The sequence below is a fragment of the Medicago truncatula genome, chromosome 4, assembly GCF_003473485.1.
Source record: "Medicago truncatula cultivar Jemalong A17 chromosome 4, MtrunA17r5.0-ANR, whole genome shotgun sequence".
NCBI classification, from domain to species: Eukaryota; Viridiplantae; Streptophyta; class Magnoliopsida; order Fabales; family Fabaceae; genus Medicago; species Medicago truncatula.
The window spans coordinates 43444865-43464946 of NC_053045.1; the positions used below are offsets into that span (position 1 = coordinate 43444865).

General features: G+C 33.5%; 5 protein-coding genes across 5 annotated transcripts; 2 read left to right on the top strand and 3 right to left on the bottom strand.

The window, feature by feature from the left end:
* The first annotated feature begins 503 nt into the window (after positions 1 to 503).
* LOC25493174 (heat stress transcription factor B-2a) lies at positions 504 to 2387 on the top strand. The gene is made up of 2 exons (XM_013601596.3): positions 504 to 864; positions 1935 to 2387. Exons 1-2 carry the CDS (start codon positions 577 to 579, stop codon positions 2277 to 2279), a joined length of 633 nt encoding a protein of 210 aa, XP_013457050.1. The 5' UTR covers positions 504 to 576; the 3' UTR covers positions 2280 to 2387.
* A 692-nt stretch (positions 2388 to 3079) lies between these two features.
* On the bottom strand, positions 3080 to 6480 carry LOC25493175 (monothiol glutaredoxin-S17). The gene is made up of 3 exons (NM_001417841.1): positions 6265 to 6480; positions 6101 to 6175; positions 3080 to 4490 (listed from the first exon to the last, which is right to left on the bottom strand). The coding sequence occupies exons 1-3, from the start codon at positions 6433 to 6435 to the stop codon at positions 3261 to 3263; spliced, it is 1476 nt and encodes a 491-aa protein (NP_001404770.1). The 5' UTR covers positions 6436 to 6480; the 3' UTR covers positions 3080 to 3260.
* Positions 6481 to 9749: 3269 nt separating this feature from the next.
* LOC25493176 (stress-related protein) lies at positions 9750 to 10640 on the bottom strand. Its single transcript, XM_013601598.3, has 2 exons — positions 10498 to 10640; positions 9750 to 10400 (listed from the first exon to the last, which is right to left on the bottom strand). The coding sequence occupies exon 2, from the start codon at positions 10361 to 10363 to the stop codon at positions 9956 to 9958; it is 408 nt and encodes a 135-aa protein (XP_013457052.1). The 5' UTR covers positions 10364 to 10400; positions 10498 to 10640; the 3' UTR covers positions 9750 to 9955.
* Positions 10641 to 10740: 100 nt separating this feature from the next.
* Positions 10741 to 16140, bottom strand: LOC25493177 (endonuclease MutS2). Its single transcript, XM_013601599.3, has 5 exons — positions 15586 to 16140; positions 13771 to 14755; positions 13136 to 13660; positions 12218 to 12682; positions 10741 to 11244 (listed from the first exon to the last, which is right to left on the bottom strand). The coding sequence occupies exons 1-5, from the start codon at positions 16035 to 16037 to the stop codon at positions 10930 to 10932; spliced, it is 2742 nt and encodes a 913-aa protein (XP_013457053.1). The 5' UTR covers positions 16038 to 16140; the 3' UTR covers positions 10741 to 10929.
* Positions 16141 to 18540: 2400 nt separating this feature from the next.
* On the top strand, positions 18541 to 19672 carry LOC25493178 (F-box protein At4g35733). The gene has a single exon (XM_024780705.2). The coding sequence runs from the start codon at positions 18781 to 18783 to the stop codon at positions 19546 to 19548; it is 768 nt and encodes a 255-aa protein (XP_024636473.2). The 5' UTR covers positions 18541 to 18780; the 3' UTR covers positions 19549 to 19672.
* The last annotated feature ends 410 nt before the right edge of the window (positions 19673 to 20082 follow it).

A 20082-nucleotide genomic window follows, 5' to 3' on the forward strand; every position in this document is an offset into this window, starting at 1 on the left:
TGAATACTCGTGGAGAAATATAATCTACAGAATATCATGTGTCTTGAATTTCTTGATGTAAGATAGTATAGTTTTTGAAATCTCCAATTTCTTCTTAGCGATAACTACAAAATAATTTTATCATGAATGCATCTATATATTTTTATTTTTGAAGAGGAAACGATAAAAAAAATTATATTTTTGAAGAGAATCAATATTTTTTTTTATATAAACATTTTATAGCATATGACATTGCCTCCACATATCAAAATTTCTATATCCGTCACTATCTATTACTATTTATTAATACTCGTATAAAATATAATATCCTTTCTTCAAATGACCATATGTAAAACAAAAAAAAAAATGATCATATAGAAACAAAATAAATTGCTAGAATATGCCTTGATTTTATTATTATTTTTTCTCACGTGAACTTTGAAGAAAGTGGAAGAAAAATAAATAATTTGTTGAAATATAGAAAAGCTAGGAAACAATCCACACCTTCCACGGCACTAGTAGCTTCCATGTTTAATGCTTATATAAGGAAGTGTGTCTAGAATATAACTTTGTTTTGGCAACACGTAAAAATACAACATGAGTGGAAATGTGATGGAGCTAAACTTTGGTTCATTAGACCAATTTTCTTCTGATCAAAATGGAGTGTCCCTTAAGCCATTACGGTGCCCTGCACCATTTCTATTGAAGACCTATGATTTGGTGGAACAAGGTATTGAAGGTGAAGATGGCATTAAAATTGTGTCATGGAATGAAGAAGGAAATGGTTTTGTTGTGTGGTCTCCAGCTGAATTCTCAGAGCTCACCTTGCCTAAATATTTCAAGCACAACAATTTCTCTAGTTTTATTCGACAACTCAATACATATGTAAGTCCTTGCTTCATCCATTTTCTCTCTAAACATCAAAAGAAAAATGTAATTTATATATTGATAAAAAGTTTAAAACACAAATCTCACTTGATTTTGAATGGTTTAATGAATTAGTCCTAATAGAAAGTATAGAACAATGGATTTCCTTTCTGCCACTAATATGAAGTTTTTTTTTTTTTTTTTTTATTAAAATGCCACTAATATGAAGATTAACTATATACAAATTTATATTACATTCCTAAAAAAGAAATATTAGTCATTGTTCTTTTTTATTCCTTCAAAAGAATGTTGATATTATTATGTCATACAAATATATATTGATTCATCAAGGATATCTTGCCAAGTTTTTGAGTTTTCACTCCGAATTTTTTGTTTGTTCACCTGTTTCTTTTCTTCCCTGGCTTCCTCAAAAGTTCTTTGAATTACTTGGGGGATTGGATTTTCTGCAGATGACATTCCACGAATTTCATGCAGTCAAGACATCGGTTGTTGTTTGATTGAAATCAAATTATCAGTATTTTAGAGTATATTTTAATTTTCTTTCAAAAAATTGATAGATCGAATTTGAAATTTAAACTGTCCAATTTCGATTCAACAAATATCTCTAACTGTATGGATTGCTGACCCAACAAATCCAAATCCATTACTTTGAAGTAGCCCTTTGGAAAAAGAAGTAGATGACAATTAAATTAAGAAATCCACCCACGTGCACAAAATGAAGAATTTGGTCAAGTTAGTGACACAAATTATAAGGTCAAATATCTGTTATTTTAACCTAAAGTCAATATCGTCGTACACACATGCTATATTTAACGTTATACTGGTACTTGGGAGCACACTTAAATTGAAAATAATAAAGATAATCTTGCTTGTTATTCAGTTACAGACTTTTCAACAATATTGTCTTTGACTGTTATTTTGTTCATTTATATTAAAAAAAAAGAAAAAAAAAGTGAGGTACAATAGCACATAATGTATATACTAACACAACATGGAATGATATTGTAATGTTTCAAAGTATGATGTTTTTGTTTTATTAACCTCTCACTAATTAATAACTTCAACAGGGGTTTAAGAAAATATCATCTAAAAGATGGGAATTCCAACATGAGAAATTTCAAAAGGGTTGCAGGCACATGTTGGTTGAAATCAGTAGGAAAAAGTGTGAGCCAAGCGTGTTTCCTCAATACCTCAAGTCTTGTTCAGAGGAAAATGCAATGACTAATAATTCATCAGTTGAAGAAGACAATAACAATCATGAACTACTCATGGAGGAGAACAAGAACCTAAAGAAGGAGAGATTAGAGTTGCAAATGCAAATAGCTGAATGCAAGGCACTTGAAATGAAGTTGTTGGAGTGTCTCTCTCAGTATATGGATAACCGCCAAAATAAAGTTAGGAGACTATGTTAATTCATATTACTATTTATCATATCACATCAAGTTATTAAAATAGAGAAGTAAAATGTACATGTTTGTCATCATTGAATAATAATAAAAATGCACGTATGTTTTACCTTTCTTGGTTTGGTCAAAATCTGAATAGGGATAAATATTGGTAAGATTCATGATTGATTATCATAATTTAAACAACATTGACCATCAACAACAACCTTTCTAAGCTTCTTAAAAAAAAAAAAAAAAAACCTTTTTAAAAGAGGTCAATGTGTAGTTTAATCGAGTTTGAATTTTGTTGTCAATGTGAGAACCTCGATGATTGATAATATATAAATATTTATTATTGCTCTATCAAAACCTTGAAGCTTTTCCTGACCCTAGTAAGCTTCTGAGACACAAATTGCCTGAACTTTTCGTTTATTAAAAACAACCTATCTAAATTTTTGAAAGGGTAAATACAATTTCACTAAAAAAAATAAATAAATTGTAGAGCTATTTAACAAATTGTTCAAAGCTTTGAGAATAAATGCACGATCACAATTACGCTTTGAAATTTCAGCACAAGAAAATCAGAGCATCTGTTTGAAAAATGAAATGAGGTTTTGTAATCTACATGGAAGATGGGGTTCCAAAGGCTACATTTTGTAATCTGATAATAGAATTAGCACGGTTCTTACACTATATTTGGAATTCACGTTCAGTATTTCATATTTACCACAAAGTCAGGAATCTAGCATTTCAATTTCCCCCCAGGTTGACAAACTATGGTACTCAACTCATGAATCAGTTTAGCCAGCTATATAGAGAAGCAGAAGGGGAAAACAAGTTCAGACTTTTAATAAAATAAAATAGCCTCATATCAAACAATATATAGAGTAACCACGCAGAACATTACAATGTCAAAAACAAAGCCTCATGGCACCAAAATTAACAACACCCTCAGCTATAGTGGCTTATAAGATACAATCCCAATTATTCTAAGAATTAACAATAATCCTACTCAGATAAAGTTGACTTCAGCTCTCCATTATTTCGCAGCTCCATAATGATATCGCAACCGCCTATCAGCTCACCTTTGTAGTAAAGCTGAGGAAAAGTAGGCCAGTTTGAGAATACCTTAATTCCCTGTCTTACCTCATCATCACTCAATATATCAAAGTGACCAAAATCCACCACACCCTCCTCTCGGAGGGCATTTACAACTCTGGAACTAAAACCACATCTTGGAGCATCAGGGGTACCCTTCATGAAGAGCATCACAGGGGAAGAGGCAATCAATTTCTTCAAACGATCTTCAATGGTCTCTTTTGGAAGAACCCCTTTCTCATGTAAAGTTTTCTGAAGTTCCCCACTTTTTTGCATCTCCAACACAATGTCTGATCCACCAATAAGCTCCCCCTTGATATATAGTTGAGGATAACTGGACCAGTTTGAATAAACCTTGAGTCCTTGACGGACTTCTTCATCAGTAAGAATGTCAAAACTCTCAAACGGAACATTTTCTTGTCGGAGAATTTCAACTACCTTCCTGCTGAAACCACACTTAGGTTCATCTGGTTTTCCCTTCATAAACAGCATAACTGAGCCTGAATTGACCAAGCCATCCAGCCGAGAGGCTAAATTTGTACTCAAATCCGTAGATTTAGAGATGCCACCCTTGGTGTTTCCTGAATCTGTTATATTTGTTTCATCAACGGTATCAATTCCGTGATCTTTGAAAACATCCTTTAACTCCCCACTCTCATGCATAGCAATTGCTATGTCACACCCACCAACAAGTTCTCCTTTGCAGTAAAGCTGAGGAAATGTGGGCCAATTGGAAAACTTCTTCAAGCCCTCACGAACCTCTGAATCCGAGAGGATATCAAAACTTCCAAACTTAACCTTCTCTTCCTTCAAAATATCAACAACTTTTCTGCTAAATCCACATTTTGGCTCTTCAGGACTCCCTTTCATGAAAAGCAGGACAGGATGAGAGTCAACGAGCTCCTGCAATCGCTTTTTCAGATGACTACTAAGCCCTGGTTGAACTTTACTTTTTTCGTTTGAAGATAAATTGTCTTGCGCTAATTCTTTCACTGTTTCAAGAACGGCGGATCCTGCGGCCATCCCAAGACTAGCAGGAGAAGCGGCATCTCCAGAGTTAATTGAGCCTGCTACTTTTGAAACCTTGTTGGCTAAACTTGATGGATCAGCTCCCTCCAATGTGTCAACGGTCTTGCCATCCTGACAGATAATAACTACTAATCAACTGATAAATCAAACAAAGATAACAAATTGAGTTTTCAATCCCATATTCACAGTATGAATATCACCAGAGCATTATGATTGCAATATAAAAAAAGATAACTCTTTTGGGTACATGGCGAAATTTGTATTGTAAATAAATAATAATATCAAAACCAAGTCTTAATTAAAAATCTGCAAAAGCAAAGATAAATAATAGTATCAAAACCAAGTCTTAATTAAAAATCTGCAAAAGCAAAGATACACAACAAATAGCTCTGATAAGTTAGAAATTCAATTTCATCTAATGTTAACATGCAATTGTTCGTCACTGAAGGGTTACACTCTTGGTACGGTAACCAAGACAGAAAGTCAGTGTGGATAAATTTCCCAGCGAATACTTGTGGACTAATAAATATTAAAAACAATATACGGAAACTATAAGACTTTTCAAACAATAGCTTTTATATAAGTTCAAAATATAAGTATTATTTGTAGGTGAGGAGGCATGTTCAAGGTGACAGTCCTCCCCCTAATCACATGTAATTTAACCAACAAAAACAAAACACCAACCAGACACAGCACAAACAAATCTATATTCCATTGTTTAATTGGATTATCACTACAACAGAACCATAGTCATCGACTCATTGACGGTATAACATTAAAATGAACCTAATAAGCAGAGTTGGCAAGAAAATATGAAATGAACATGAGAAGAAAGCAAAGTACTGCATTTTCCTGACCAAGAAGCCAGGGAGGCCTCAGAACCACAACCACTGAAATATTGAAATAAACTTGTTTAAATTGGATTATTTTAGCTTATCTAGTAACATAAGCACATGTGAGCCTATCTGGGAGAGCTTACGGAAACGGTTTATGACATGTCCATAAACTAAGGGCACTTTAAGAAGCTAAAAATGGAAATAAGTGATAAATTCAAGGTAAAAAAAGTCAATTTCTAGAGTTTAGAGGTATTAAATGCACTATTTCCAAGATAAAGTTTCTTTTTTGGACTTCTTATCAAGTGCCCTTGTTAGCATTTCCCTTTTTTATTTTCTTTATTGAAAACTCAATATTGGCCCATGGACTTGGTGTCCATAAGCTATCTTTAGCTTACTTTCATAAGCTCTTTAGGATAGTGTATGAAAACAACTTATAGCTTATACGACATCAGTTTGACAGTATTTAACCCTGTCATAAAAGATATCTGGCCCATGGACTTGGTGTCCATAAGCTATTTTTAGCTTACTTTCATAAGCTCTTTAGGATAGTGTATGAAAACAACTTATAGCTTATACGACATCAGTTTGACAGTATTTAACCCTGTCATAAAATTAGCTTATACATAAACACATATATCATAAGCGCAATTAAATTGTATTAGCTTATACATAAACACATATATCATAAGCGCAATTAAGTTGTTTATTCAAATAGGGTCTAATCCACTCTGCCACAAAACAGCAACAGCAAGAACAACAACAGCATATAGTGCAACTTAAACAAAGCCGAAAAACCAATTACCTAACAATGAACAAAGTTTTGGCCAAAAACAATACTATAGAATTCTCAGATAAAAAAGAGTTTTCAAATTGCAGTTACTTTACCTTGAAGAAGACAAAAAAAGGAACAGCAGAGACAGAATAAGCCTCAGATATCTCTGGTTGTTCTTCAGCTTCAACCTAAAAAAAGTAAAAAATTGATTTTGATTGATAAATATAAAGCAAGAAGATGAAAAATAAAAAGGGATAATTGGGAAAGAAAACCGAACCCTTAAGAAATGGGTATGAGGGAAATCAATGGCCAAATGAGAGAAGAGTTGGTCCATGTGTTTGGAAGCTTCACACCATGACGCCCAGAAGTGAAGCACCGCCGGAGAACCGCCGCGAACCACCTCATCCAACTCCGACTTTGACTTCACGTCTCGCACCGAACCACCCATTCTCTCTCTCGATGATGATGTTGATCGATCACTTTTACAAACCCTAATTCTCTTTATATAAGTAAAAGGCTTAAATATGTTTATCCTTCCAATTGAGCTCGTTTAAAAATTGGTCATGTATTGCTAATCATTACAAACTGGTCTTGCAATCATTAATCATTTAAAATTTTGTCTTTGACCAACTTAATCACTGTCACGTCACTAATTCGAAGACGTGGCAAACACTACCACACATTAAATTCCAATTTTACCCTTAAGAAGCGGACAAAATATTGAAGAAAGAATTGAAAATCCAGGGGTAAAATTGGAATTTCATGTATGGCAGTGATTGCCACGTCATCAAATTAATGACATGGCAGTGATTAAGTGGGGAGAGATACGAAATTTTAAATGATTAAACAATGCAAGGGTAAATTGTTAGAATTAACGATTACAAGGATTAATTTTTAAACGACCCCTAATTGCAATGATAAAATACATATTTAAGCCTAACCAAAATAAAAGCTTTAACCTTTAATTTTTCCTCTAAAAAAAATTATTATTTTTTCCAAAGCTATATATGCATATTCAATATTTTTTGAGGCAATATATTTTTTTAGTAAAGATTATTTTTTTTTTTTTGAGGGATAGTAAAGAATCTTACGTCCACAAATTCTAAGCTAATATGGCAAAAATAAATATAAAAAATGTTAGGTCAAGCATTGTGATTGGGGTTTAAATTCCGACTTCTCCATTTATGTTTGTTTATAATAGTTATTGTCATTTTGTATTGAGAGTATAATTATGTCGGTATAGATACTACATTATAAATTGATGCAGTGGTTGAAGTTTGAACCCTTAAACTCTCCACTTATGCATTTTATAATGAAATTTTAGTCATTAAGTTACTGAAGAAAAAAAAAGATTATGAAAAAAAGTTAAAAAAATTCTTGAATTTTTTTTAAAACATTAAACTATACTTGATACAAAATTTATAAGATTATCTTTTTATATTTGAATTCTTAACTGAAGAAACTCGTGTGATAACAGTCAGTCATTCGTTATTTTTAGTCTTTATATGATATTTTTGAGTTCACAAGCAAGATTAAGCAACAAGAAAAACTGAAGAAGGGGATCGTGTCACGATTACTGAAAAACGTGTCATGATTTGGAGCTTTCAAAAATGCATTCAACGATGGCAAAAACGTGTCACGATGGCAAAAACGTGACACGATTAAGGAAACCCTAATTTGGGTGGTTTGTTACACAAGATGAAACGTGTCACGATTTACTTAAATTGTGCCACGATTTTAGGAGCAGTTCTTGCCTATTTAAGCTGAAGACTATTCTGAAAACAATGGTTACGGTTTGGAGAGAGCAAAGTGCGATTTTGAGACTACAAGACGGTTAGAAGGGCGATTTATTCACTCTTTTACTAGTTCATGTATGTATTGATCCCTCTAATGATTATGTTATTTGTAAACACCATTATGAGTAGCTAAATTCATTAGAGGTTATGTCTGAGATGATTCTTTGTAACCCTGATTGAAACATGTTGATGTGAAACTCTATTTATTGTGAATGATAATCTAGTTTTTATTCAATTCAATTGTTCTTAATGCTTTTTATATCCTGATTAAATATAAACATGATTTAGTAAGAACGAATGACTACTGACCCTAGCTTTCGAATTAGACCTAATTGAATTGTTCTAATAAACATCGTTAGTCTAGGAATGGATAATCCTTTATTAGTGATATTAGGTTAACGTGCTTAAACCTTGAACGGTTATTAGACCACCTAAGGAATTAGGGGCTGTAACCCTAGAAGAGGGTCCTAACTCAAGGGATTGATTATGACTATTTTGTTAACTATCGTGGAACGGACTATTTTGTTAACTAACGTGGAACTAGTGAATCATTCATAAGAATAGGTGTAGTATACCAATTAGGGGAATATAGATGATTCGAAAGACCTAAACTCATCTCTCTCTTAATCTTAAAACCAATCTTTATTTTCTGTCATTACTTTTATGCAAACAAACCAATCAACTGCCTAGGGCAAACAAAATAATTTATACATCCTAAATATTCACTTTATTGCTAAATTGAGATTAACACAGTCCTCGTGGATACGAATTTATTTTATTACTTGGATACATTTTTAGTACACTTGCTAAAATATCTATCAAGTTTTTGGCGCCGCTGCCGGGAACTGTTGAGTCATTTCAATTTGGCAATTTTGTTTTTATTTAAGATTTCTGTCATTTATATTTTTAGAGTCAATCTTTTTATATTTGAATTCTTAACATGTGCATAAGGATACATTTTTTTATCGGAGAAAAGACATGTGTCTTTCTATCCGTTTTTCTGTTGCGTTTAGTTGTATATAGATCAAAAACTTATGTAAAAAAAAAAAATAGTGTCAATGAGAAATATCATTTCCCAACATTCTCCCTTATGCCTATATAAGGAGAGCCCCCTTACAATTTAAAGTAAGTTTATTCCATCGTTCAAACCTTTCAACCTCTTTGTTTCCCATTGACTTAGGCATCAGGGCGCTTGTGCAAGTACAACGCCCTCTGTCTCATCGACAATGTGGCATTTCCATTGATTCTGCAAGATCTTCGAGAACGAAGCACGTTCTTCCACATATCCGTGGTCAATGTGAGATTCTTTATCTTCCTGAAGATAATCTTGTTACTTAACATAATAGCTTTTAAATAGTTTAAATGAAAGATAAAGTTAAAATGAAAATGTCAACTCACAATCATGTATCTTATTTATATATAAGTAATTGTAGATAAAATTGGATATTCATTTTAAACTAATTTTAGGTTAGAGAGAGGGAGTGATAGAGATGGAGATAAAAAGAGAGGAAATCTAACAAAGGAATAAAAAAAAAGAAAATATAGTTTATTCTGAATAGGATCAAACATTTTTTTTTTTTATGGGCATTCAATCAAATTAAGATGATGTATAAAAATTAAAATTAAAATTAAAATGTTAAGGAGTGTTTTTAAAACATTGGTTAAGTAGATGAAAATAGAAATATTGTATTGGAAAATGGTGAAAAGTGATGAATTTGACTTTTTAAAAGTTAAAACATATTTTTTTATCGAAATTAACGATTTCATTATGTCACAAAGATGAATTTTTTACAAGGTTTTATTTATTTATTTATTTATTTTTGTTAGGTAGTACAGTGACTAGAATTCACTTTTTTTTAAGGTGAATAAGTGGGGTATCCGGGATTCGAACCCGAAGGTTTTATTTATTTTCCATCCCAACTATCAGGATTTCTCCAAAAAGGAAAAATTACAAACACACATGAAACGAAAAACACAGGACAATGTTTTTCTGTTACAATAATTTTTATTTATTTATGAACAAAGGATATCTGTATTTACAATGCAGCCAGTAACTAATTACTAGCAAAGAATATTTAAAAAATAAAGGTAGAAAGAGATTGATTAGTTCATGCTTCAAATTTCACTAAACACCTTAGCTATCCTCTCAGTATGCACCAAAGGCAGGTACGCTTAGGCCTTACGTTCCTTCTCTACGGCACCAATAACCGCTGCATTGTACTTCTCCTTGCAATACACGGCCTTTGGCGCAACTGCATTGTCCACTCGATGGAACATCGGAGACTGTTTCACCTTCTGCCATGCCGAAGCCACAGTCTGCTCTGCCACGGGCTCGCACTTGGAGTAAAGCCTCACCGCTGTTTCCGAGACAGTGGCTACGTTGGCAACGGGAGCCCTGTGTCCGGTGCAGTGGTGGTTTTGATTGGTACCGGTGTGGCGGAGGATCTCATCGGGAACAAGGTGGAACTTATCATGGACAGGCCCCACCACGCTCTTGACAGTTTCTTCAACGGTCTTGATGCCCGGCTTGAGCTCATTGGAGCACTCCTTGGCGTATCCGTAGACGGCGTTGAACCTCATGAGGAATTATTAGTTGTTCTTCCTTGTTCTTTTCACCCTGCAAAAAAGAGAAGAAAAGAAAGTAATTGAAATAATAAAGGAGATCAAAGAAATTGAATGGGTATATATATGAGGAAAGAGGAGAACAAACGTACCGGAGGTGATTGTGAATGAGAGAATCTGATGTATCATATTTTTAGAAGAGTAATAGTGGGAATCTGATTTGGGTTATTAATAGGAAGGGTGAAGCTAATGAGTAGGCAAAAACAACGGCCCTATTCTCTGTTATGATCTCTCTCTAAGCTAAAAGTTTGGCAAATGCGTAAAAAATGTTCCATAAAAAGTATCAACAAAACAAAGGACAAATGAAACGCAAACTACAATTTAGAGTAAAATTCAAAAAATTAAAACTGCTAAATTTAACAAACTTTCATGTAATTATACCACCAAATGTGTTTACGTATGTATATACATCCAAAATTAGTCACTTGGTTGGTCCTGTAAAGAATAAGCAAGCAGAAAAACACCCTCGCCAAAAGCAGGTCCAAGCTGCTGTTGCCTTATTGAAATTGGGGACGAGGGTTCTCTCACTTAACACGTGCAATGGTACAGCCATAATTCATTGGACTTTCTGGTTCAAAATGAGTGACACGAGGATGCTTTTGCAGAATAGCAAGCGCACGATCTTTAACAGCCCCAGTCCCCATCCCATGTATTACAAAGAGAACCGAATATGGCTGACTTGCGTTGATTGCCATCTCAAGATGGATTGCAGCTTCTTCCAGTCGCATACCTCGTAGATCCACAGTATTCTTAGATGTTTGCACCACTGGACCATAATAACTATCATCATTGCCGCCGTTCATCTCTAAGTTACCCCGGGATTTTCCATTCAGTGGTTTCTACAATAGTAAATCAACAGTGTACAAACTCAGCAGTTTGATATAGATCAATAACTGTCATCCTTCAATTCATTAGCGTACAGAAAATTCTACAATAACATTGTCTATGCGGACAAAAAAAATGTCAACAGAAATAATGCCAGGGTCTGAAATTAGTTTCTAAGTTATAAGCAAAATGCGCAAACATTCAAAGACAAAACAGATGGGCAGGTGCGAATTTTTTGTCTAAATCAAATTAGGTTAAGAAGCCTATTTTAAAAAGGAGACAGATTAATTTTATAGAAAATTCAATTCAACGTGCTTATATTATAGGATGATCCGAGGTTCCAATTTCCAAACATGATGTTTGGAACCTGGTATTTATTACAGAAAAACAGGAGAAAGCTACCCAAATTACATGATAGAACAATGAGGATCTACAACTCCACATGCCCCAATTCTTACTAAAATAACAAATACTCTCCCTCTCAACCCCTCTAGCTATTTACATTCCCCCTCCGCTATTGGATATATACAAAAAAAATCTAAGTTTGGGGCTCCAAAATATATCAATTCTAAATTAATTTTACCATAGCTTCAAAAAAATGCCAGATTAAATATAAAATACTTTTCAAGTAATTTGGATTTCATTTTCCAATAACTTCTTTTATTTATATGAAACAAGTTTCCACGAAGAATATTTTAGATAATACAATTATATTTTTTATTACACAAAAAAGTTAAATGTGATTTTATTATAGTATTCTCAACTACCGCGTACTACTTTTTTTTCTTCTTATATTTGAAGCTAGAGGGAGTAACCTTCCTCTCTAACTGTCTTATCCCAATCGTTCCCAACTCACTCAATAAGATTACTGCTTGCAAAATAACTTTCTTAATGGAAAAGTATACCACTCAGTTTTCTTCATTGACAGGTTAACTATATCGATTGATTAGATTATTTATATGACAGCAAAGATTTCTTTCTACATACCTGCCTTCCCTGATGAGTGGCAGAACTAGTTACAGGATTCTTTGCACTTGGTGGAATAGCTCTGATGCGATTTTTCTTCACACGTACTTTCACTTTACCATACTGTACCAAGATTGTTTCATCATCCCCAAGCAATTCTACCACTGTGGCTAATTTTCCTCCCAATCCCTTCACACGGACTTGCTCTCCAAATTGTGGAGTATAGGATGTAGTGCGATCGGCGTCATTGATGGGAAAACCAACAGCAGGAGTATGAGCTTTTACAATGGAGGCAATCGCAGTTTCAGATTCTTTAATTATTGAATTAAGTTGGTTGCGTCCCAAATCTTTTAGTTGCTTTTCGAATTTCTGTATTACAATTTCCATTTGAGATTTTGCATCCTCTAACTCTTGTTGGACCTGTTGAGCTTCCTTTGCCATAAGCATCGTTTCACGTCTATCAAGGTCTTCTGCCTCCCCTTGGATCTTTGCAAAAGAAGAAAAAGAAAAAAGTGAGAGAGACAGAGAGAGGGCCAATAAAGTGCAAAGCATTGAGCAACAGCAAATATGATGACATCCGATTACAGACTGCAGGCAAATGCTCTACAATTCTTACGCTGAACCATTTTTCCCACAAATGACGGCATTATGAAAATTTTGGATGGAAGAGGCACTACATATTTAAATTAACAGCTGTTGGCTATCCCCAAGGATTGGACATCTATTAATGAGGCACAGCATGATGTGTTGGTCAAAAGAAGTTCACAACGTCCATCACACTTTGATTTTCTGGTCAATTTACTGAGTCCTTACTTATGAACGATGCAAATTTCAGATAAACTTTAAAAGGGACAATAATGATTGTCATACTATATGGACCAAGGAGAGGAAACTTAAAGAAACAAAGTATCTCTTTCTAACCGAACAGCTAGATTGTACCTCAGAGTACACGTTCATAATTTCTGCATGAATGGAAGCAGCCTTTTCAGCTTGAGCCTTCAATCGATTTTTTTCCTCCTGTAATGACTGATAAAGCATTCCTCTCCGCTCTTGCTGCTGTTCTGGTTTTAACTTCTCCACCCACTTTTGTGCGTGATCAATTATATTTTTATCAAAGCCAATAGATTGTGCTATGCTTAATGCATTTGAATCACCGGTACATCCCCAGAGAACCCTATAAGTTGGTTGCAAGGTTTCCAGTGAAAATTCCATTGCAGCATTTTCAAAACAAGTATCCTTTTCCTTCATGGTACTTAGATCAGCATAATGAGTGGTCACAACAGCCAAGTTAACATGTTCCCGCAGATATTGTAAGATACTGGCAGAAAGAGCCACACCTTCTGAAGGATCAGTTCCACTACCAATTTCATCAATGAGAACAAGTGATTGTTTTGAGGCCACTTCCAAAAACTTACGGATACGTGAGATGTGCCCACTAAAAGTTGAGAGATTTTGTTCAAGGGACTGCAATTTTGAAGGGGAGAAAAAGATCAGACACAAATGAAACAGCCGCATGATACATATTAAAAAAAAGAAAAAAGACTTCATTATGCATAAAAAAGTTCAGATATTACCTGGTGATCTCCAATATCCACAAGGATAAGGTCAAACCAAGGAAGTTTTGGACTTTTCTTGGCAGGCAGATGCATTCCGGCTTTTGACATAAGTGATGCCAGGCCCAACGTTTTCATTGAAGCAGTTTTCCCTCCAGTATTAGGTCCTGAGATCACTACCACTCTAGTACCAGATCTAATTTTGAAGTCAACTGGCACAGGGAAGTCTGTTATGCCTTGGGATGCGCTTTTAGAAGCCATTGTTCCATTTCCATTACCCAACTCAGCAGCATTTCCAGACCTTAGTGTGACATTATCTGAAATGTTTTCTAGAGACGACTCAAGGAGTAATGGGTGTCGCATACCTTCAATATTTACTGTTAAATCGTCATCTTGCACGACTGAAATGTCATTGTCCTTTTCAACAGATTCACAAACTTCAAGAGTTCCTAAACTGAAAATTGGGCATACCCCATTCATCCATTGAGCATAGGCAGCTCTTGCAAAAGCAAGATCAACCTCAAGAATTTTATCCAACAAATAATTTATCTCTGATTTTGAATTTGCTATTTCAGATGCAAGCATACTCAAAATTGCTCTTTCCTCGGCCGCTTCAGAGTTTGAAAGCCTAACTTCCATGTTGTTCAAATCTATTGCTTCTTTTGGTTCCATAAAGTATGTTGCTCCAGAGCTGCTGGCATTCAGAACTATACCTTCTGGAAGCAAATACCTATACGAAGCCCTGATACCCACGCACATTCTAGATCGACGCTTAGTAATAAATGGTCTGTCAATACCCCCAGCCCGAAAAATTTGAGATGATACTTCCTTCAATAAAGAGTCCAGGATTTCTATGTTCCTTTTTCGTTCTGATCTAATGATCTCCAGGTCTTCACTTGCTCTGTCAAGAATTACCAAAAGATTGCAATCTATGCAAAATTCTATTCTGCGCTCCAAGCCCATTAAGAAATTACAATTTTGCAGTATTTCAAGAAGGGGTGAGTACCTAATTGAAAACAATTGCATCAGAGAAGTTATTTTTGTGATCTTCTACTTTGGATTAGTAAAAGGAATCAGTTATGCCCAAAAGCACAACAAGTGCAATTAGAGTATTACTAACACACTGTTTGTTGTTGCCATTGAGATAAACTTTCTTTTAAGACCTTATTGGGACATGACATTATGAAATGATCTATGCTCCAAACATTGTCAAGAAAAATACAACACCTAGCCCAAATGCATAAAAGAAGCTGCTTGTGAACTGAATCAGATTATTTAAAAAAAAAAAAAAAAAAACTCGTAGCACATTCAAATTGATTGATATGATTTCGACATTTGCATAGACATCAAAAACGTTGATGTCGTTTAGAACCTTGGTTGCACCGCTTATCGAATTTAATCTCCATACAGAAATTCTTTAAGCTATCAAGTGATCATGCATTGCTAAGAACGAATAAGTGTTACTTAAAACAACTATTACTTAGTGTATGTTTAGATTGACTTATTTGAGCTAATCTATTGGTAGACATCAATTAGAAATGTCTGAAATAGCTCTATTTCGTGGGGCAATCTACACCGATGTAATGAAGGTGATGGAAAGTGATTGGGAGAGGTTATGTAACATGTTAATAGATTATGATGTGTCTATAAACTATTTCCTTTTATTTCCATCATCATCTCTCCAGGATAGCTTATGAAAACATCTTCTAGCTTATATAAAAACAATTTGATTTTATTATCAAACTAACTTCGATCATAATACATAATCACTTGTATGTATGATAAGCACAAGCACTTGTACCTATTGAGTTTTTGAGTTAGATTCCAAGTTCAAACCTGTGTGAATGATTAGATACAGAAGCCAAGTGTCTCAAAGTATCAAACAATTCTCTAGCAGAAGAAAGTGTTCTTCGAACGGTGCAAAGCTCTGGAACGGTCAACAATTTACCAGAAACGGAAACGGAGAGAATGTCAGTCAAGTCATGTATTCCAGAAAAGTCGAGTTGTTGTTGAGGGACGAGTCTGGCAGCGGAGGTTTGATCGAGAAGCTTTTGGCTGTGGTGTGGAGTAAGTCCGACGGGTAAACGGGCGTTGTTGGCGGCGGAGGAGCCCATTGAAGTGGAAGTGAATGCAGAGAGTTGCTTGCATATGGAGTTCCATTCAAGAGTTTTGAGGCTGTCTGATTGGACTGAGTTGGACTCGGTGGAGTAGCAGAAGCGAGGTTTGAAAGAGAGTCTGTGGATTGAAGGTTTGTTGATAGGGATGAAGAGGTTGCAGGTGAGTTGCATCGGTGTGGTGACTCGCTGCTGAGCAGTTAGTTTACTACAACCTTCTGTTTCTGTTGTGGATTGGGTTTGGCTGTGGGGAGGAGGGACATTTGATTATTTGCCATCTCCTATCATACTTTAAAAAATTAATTAAAGGTACTATTTTTGGAAAAAGGTTTAATAGATTATGCATCACATTATAATATTGTAAATAGATTAATAGTGCAAAATATGACTTAATTACAAAGGCAAGTTAAACCAGATTACCATAATAAAATATTATGTTCAACTTAGCATCAAAATACAAAAATTAGCACATAAAATCATAAGTTTCATAAGTCTCTAAATTTAAGTCATCTGTAAAACCATCCAAAAAAACAAATTTCTAAAGTTGTTAATAAAACTATTCAATAAATAAACTAGTTAATTTCTTCAAAAGGTCAACAAATACCACCACCGCAACCCTAACCGACGTTGAAATCTGAATTTCCACGGTCGAAATCGCAACCCTAACTGGTATGTAAAAGTAACTATTCAGTAAACGTTTCGGTCTTTGGGCTTGTAGAAAAGGAATTGGGTTTTGAAAAAATGTTTCCAAAAAGAGCCAATTTTTAATTTTTTTTTTATATGTAAACTCGTAAAACTCGGTCAAACTCGTCAAACCTTCCGAAATAAGTATAATTTTTTTTGAAAATAGGGGGATCAAAATCGCAAGTTTTGCAAACCTGAGGGATCAAAAGTGCATTTAAGCCAAAAAAATAAGTATAATTTTTTTAAAAAATAAGTATCCTTAAAAATATCAAAATTAAAATTTAATAAAAACTATTATCCATGATTTATACACATTAGCGCAATAAAGATAGCTGACAGATGAACACAACCCATATGAATGCTAGTGTGTGTAGTTTTGAGATAATTCTTTCACTTCCAATTATATTCTTAAACAAATTTTCTTATAAGAATGCTACAATGTTGTTGGCATTCAAAAGAAAAGAGTTTATATTATATTTTCTATATTGTTGGTGTCATTAAAAAAGATAAGTATATATAATTTGTTACAATATGAAAAACTGAAAGTATACGTTTATACTAATCTATATTATATATAAAGAAAATAATTCATTTCAGCTCTTTTGGATTGACTTTTTCTCTTTTCAAATATACCGTCAATTTTTAATACAAATAATATGTGTAACAAATAGATAAGAATAAATTTAAATATTAAAAAAATATAACAAACACGATATGGATATATATATGTCGGGTTAATTTTCCTTTATCATTTAAAAAGTGTAACAAATTAGATAAGTATATTTATACTTACTTTTCATTATCTCAATTATACCCTTAAACTAGATAAGAATTTAAATTATTTTTCTGTTATATTACTGGTGTCATTGAAATAGATAATCATGATTAGTTTGGTTTGTTATAACTTGAAAACGACAAATATTTTTATTTATATTTTTAGTTTTAATCAAAATCTAAATTTTATAAAAAAAAATATCGTTCATAATTTTCAAACGTTAACACAATAAAAAGAGCGGAAAGACGGACATGTGAGTGCCCGTCTTTTCGCTAGTTGTATATAAAGGAATACATGGTTTTCGACAGACTTTTTCATTTCCAATTTTTCCCTTAGACAAATTCAACTATAAAAATGTTATTTTATTAGTGTCATTCAAAAAGATAAGATTTTATATTATATTGTTGGTATCATTGAAAAAGATAAGTATAGTTTGTTATACAAAATATTTACTATCTATATCTATAATTTTAATCAAAGTTTCATAAAACTATTATTATTTGTAATTTATACGGATATGGATTAACACAATAAAGAGAGTTGACTGACAGATATGGGGTGCCTGTTGAATGCTAATAGTTATAATTTTAATCAAAATTAATATTGCATAAAAACTATTGTTAGTATAGTATTCTCAAAAATATAAGCAAAAATGATAAACAAAAATTGATATATTTAATACAAATTTTGAATTAGATGCATCAACTTTTATTTTTGTTTATATCTTAGGATGGATAGAGTATAACAGAGAATTAGAGATTGACTTTAACTATCAAACAAAAATGATCAACACAGGTGTAAATACACGATTTTTTTTTTATTTTTTTTATTTTTTTTTTTATTTTTTTTAGAAAAAATACATGCATGGCTATTTGTTAGTTTTCTATCAAAACTAACTGAGATCTTGTTTTGTTTATCTCTATTTTCCTTATTTTCGGCTGAGCGTTTTTCATAACAATATTTTTTGAAGGAATAAGATTTTTATTAATGACAGCCTGCATATGCTCTTTGCTTGTTACGATATTCCCGATTCACTCAACTTCCGGAAGTGCACTTTTTTTTTCTATAAATACTCTCAGTAGACCTAACCTATATTATTATCATCTAGAGACAAAATATGGAAGGTGAACCAAAGAAAAAGAGAGAAAATATGGAGGGTTCAAATCTTCCCGAAGAATTGTGTGGGCAATTATATCAAGAAAATTGAATACCACTATTGATGTTGTTCGATTCCGCGGTGTCGATAGTTTATTTCGCTCTCTTCTTCCCGCTCCATCTCCCTCTAACAACCATTGTATTTCATATGATCTTTATTTTCTACTGCAAACCAAAATATATCGCATTCAACCATCAACTTCATCTCCATGTTCTAATAAAGGGTGGCTCATTAGAGTTTTTCTGTCAAGTTCTTCCAAACTTTATCTCCTTGATCTCTTCACTAACCAGAGACTCCGAACTATGGAGACTATAAACAAAGTTTTGAATTTGATGAACTTTCGAGTTGTGGAGTTGTTTGAACTATATACTCCTAGTAATCTTAAAGGTGAAATTGATTTTCATTATTTTTGCAGCATTCGCAAAGTAATCTTTTCTTCCATTGAGGGTCATTGTATGGTCTTTGCACTGTATTCAGGTAAAGCGGTGATAGTTTCCAACATTGAAGAAAATACATATACCATGTTAGAGGACGATGGTGGAGAAACCCATTGTTTTGATGATATGATACTTTACAAGGGCCAACTTTATGTTGTGGATAAAATGGGAACAATATTCTGGTTCCATGCTTTGTCTTTCAAGTTGGTTCAGTTTTCACCTAAAAACTTGTACTGTTGTGAAGAAAATGGGCATATAAGGGTGAATGCTTGCGAAAACAAGAAGAAATTAGTAGAGTATGATGGAAGTCTCTATGTGGTTGACCTGTATATTAATGATGAAAGATATTACAAATGGGGTTACTATTTGAAGGATGTTTTTGTGGAAGTTTATAAGCTTGATCAAGAATGGGGTAAATGGTTAAAAGTAAAAGATTTGGGTGATGTTTCATTTGTTTTGAGTAAAGACTCAAACTTTGCATTGTTAGCTCAAGATTATTATGGATTTGAAGGAAATTGCATCTATTTCTATTTTGATCACAAGGCTTCTTGTTTCAACTTGAAGAATTTAGAGACTAAGGTTGCTGACATTTTTTGGCCTTGTCCAACTTTGTTCCATCCTGTGACCAATTAATTTGTAAGTATAGTAATGCACATAAATATGATACATGGTTTTAGTGTCTTGTGGTGGTGACTTGTCTTTTTTTAATATGTATACAGATTTAGATTCGGGATGGCGCACCCTCATGCAAGATCGGGAAAATTCAGCTTCATTGAGTGTTTGTAGTAGAGTTTATGTATAACCTACCAATAGCATACTTATATACTTAAACCTAAGTCACAACAGATGCGAACAAGAGATCAAACCATCTATGCCAACCAGAATTGGTTGCGATGAATTTCTTGTAATCCAACTTGTTAGTTATTTCTATGATTTGTTCCTCTGGGACTGTATATGATCCTGTTTCATTGTTATAAATTTTGCATGGTTAATTTAGATATTGAAACTTTTTTTTTTTTAAAGAGGCTAAAATTTTAAATATTGAAACATAACTCGGTGTCTTTTTTGATTTTGAAATATTTGCTATCAATGTCAATTGGAATATTCTCCAAAGACTTAATAATGATGATAATATTGTGAATATTACTTGATTGTCCAACTAGATTT

What these genes read in the sequence shown, in the direction of transcription:
- LOC25493174 (XM_013601596.3), top strand. Translation starts at nt 577, where the DNA reads ATGAGTGGAAATGTGATGGAGCTAAACTTTGGTTCATTAGACCAATTT. An exon ending in TTCGACAACTCAATACATAT is followed by an intron (nt 865 to 1,934) that starts GTAAGTCCTTGC and finishes TAACTTCAACAG; the next exon opens with GGGTTTAAGAAAATATCATC.
- LOC25493175 (NM_001417841.1), bottom strand. Translation starts at nt 6,435, where the DNA reads ATGGGTGGTTCGGTGCGAGACGTGAAGTCAAAGTCGGAGTTGGATGAG. An exon ending in CTCATACCCATTTCTTAAGG is followed by an intron (nt 6,176 to 6,264) that starts GTTCGGTTTTCT and finishes TACTTTTTTTAG; the next exon opens with GTTGAAGCTGAAGAACAACC. An exon ending in CTTTTTTTGTCTTCTTCAAG is followed by an intron (nt 4,491 to 6,100) that starts GTAAAGTAACTG and finishes ATTATCTGTCAG; the next exon opens with GATGGCAAGACCGTTGACAC.
- LOC25493176 (XM_013601598.3), bottom strand. Translation starts at nt 10,363, where the DNA reads ATGAGGTTCAACGCCGTCTACGGATACGCCAAGGAGTGCTCCAATGAG.
- LOC25493177 (XM_013601599.3), bottom strand. Translation starts at nt 16,037, where the DNA reads ATGCAACTCACCTGCAACCTCTTCATCCCTATCAACAAACCTTCAATC. An exon ending in GTATCTAATCATTCACACAG is followed by an intron (nt 14,756 to 15,585) that starts GTTTGAACTTGG and finishes GTTTTCAATTAG; the next exon opens with GTACTCACCCCTTCTTGAAA. An exon ending in TGGATATTGGAGATCACCAG is followed by an intron (nt 13,661 to 13,770) that starts GTAATATCTGAA and finishes TCAAAATTGCAG; the next exon opens with TCCCTTGAACAAAATCTCTC.
- LOC25493178 (XM_024780705.2), top strand. Translation starts at nt 18,781, where the DNA reads ATGGAGACTATAAACAAAGTTTTGAATTTGATGAACTTTCGAGTTGTG.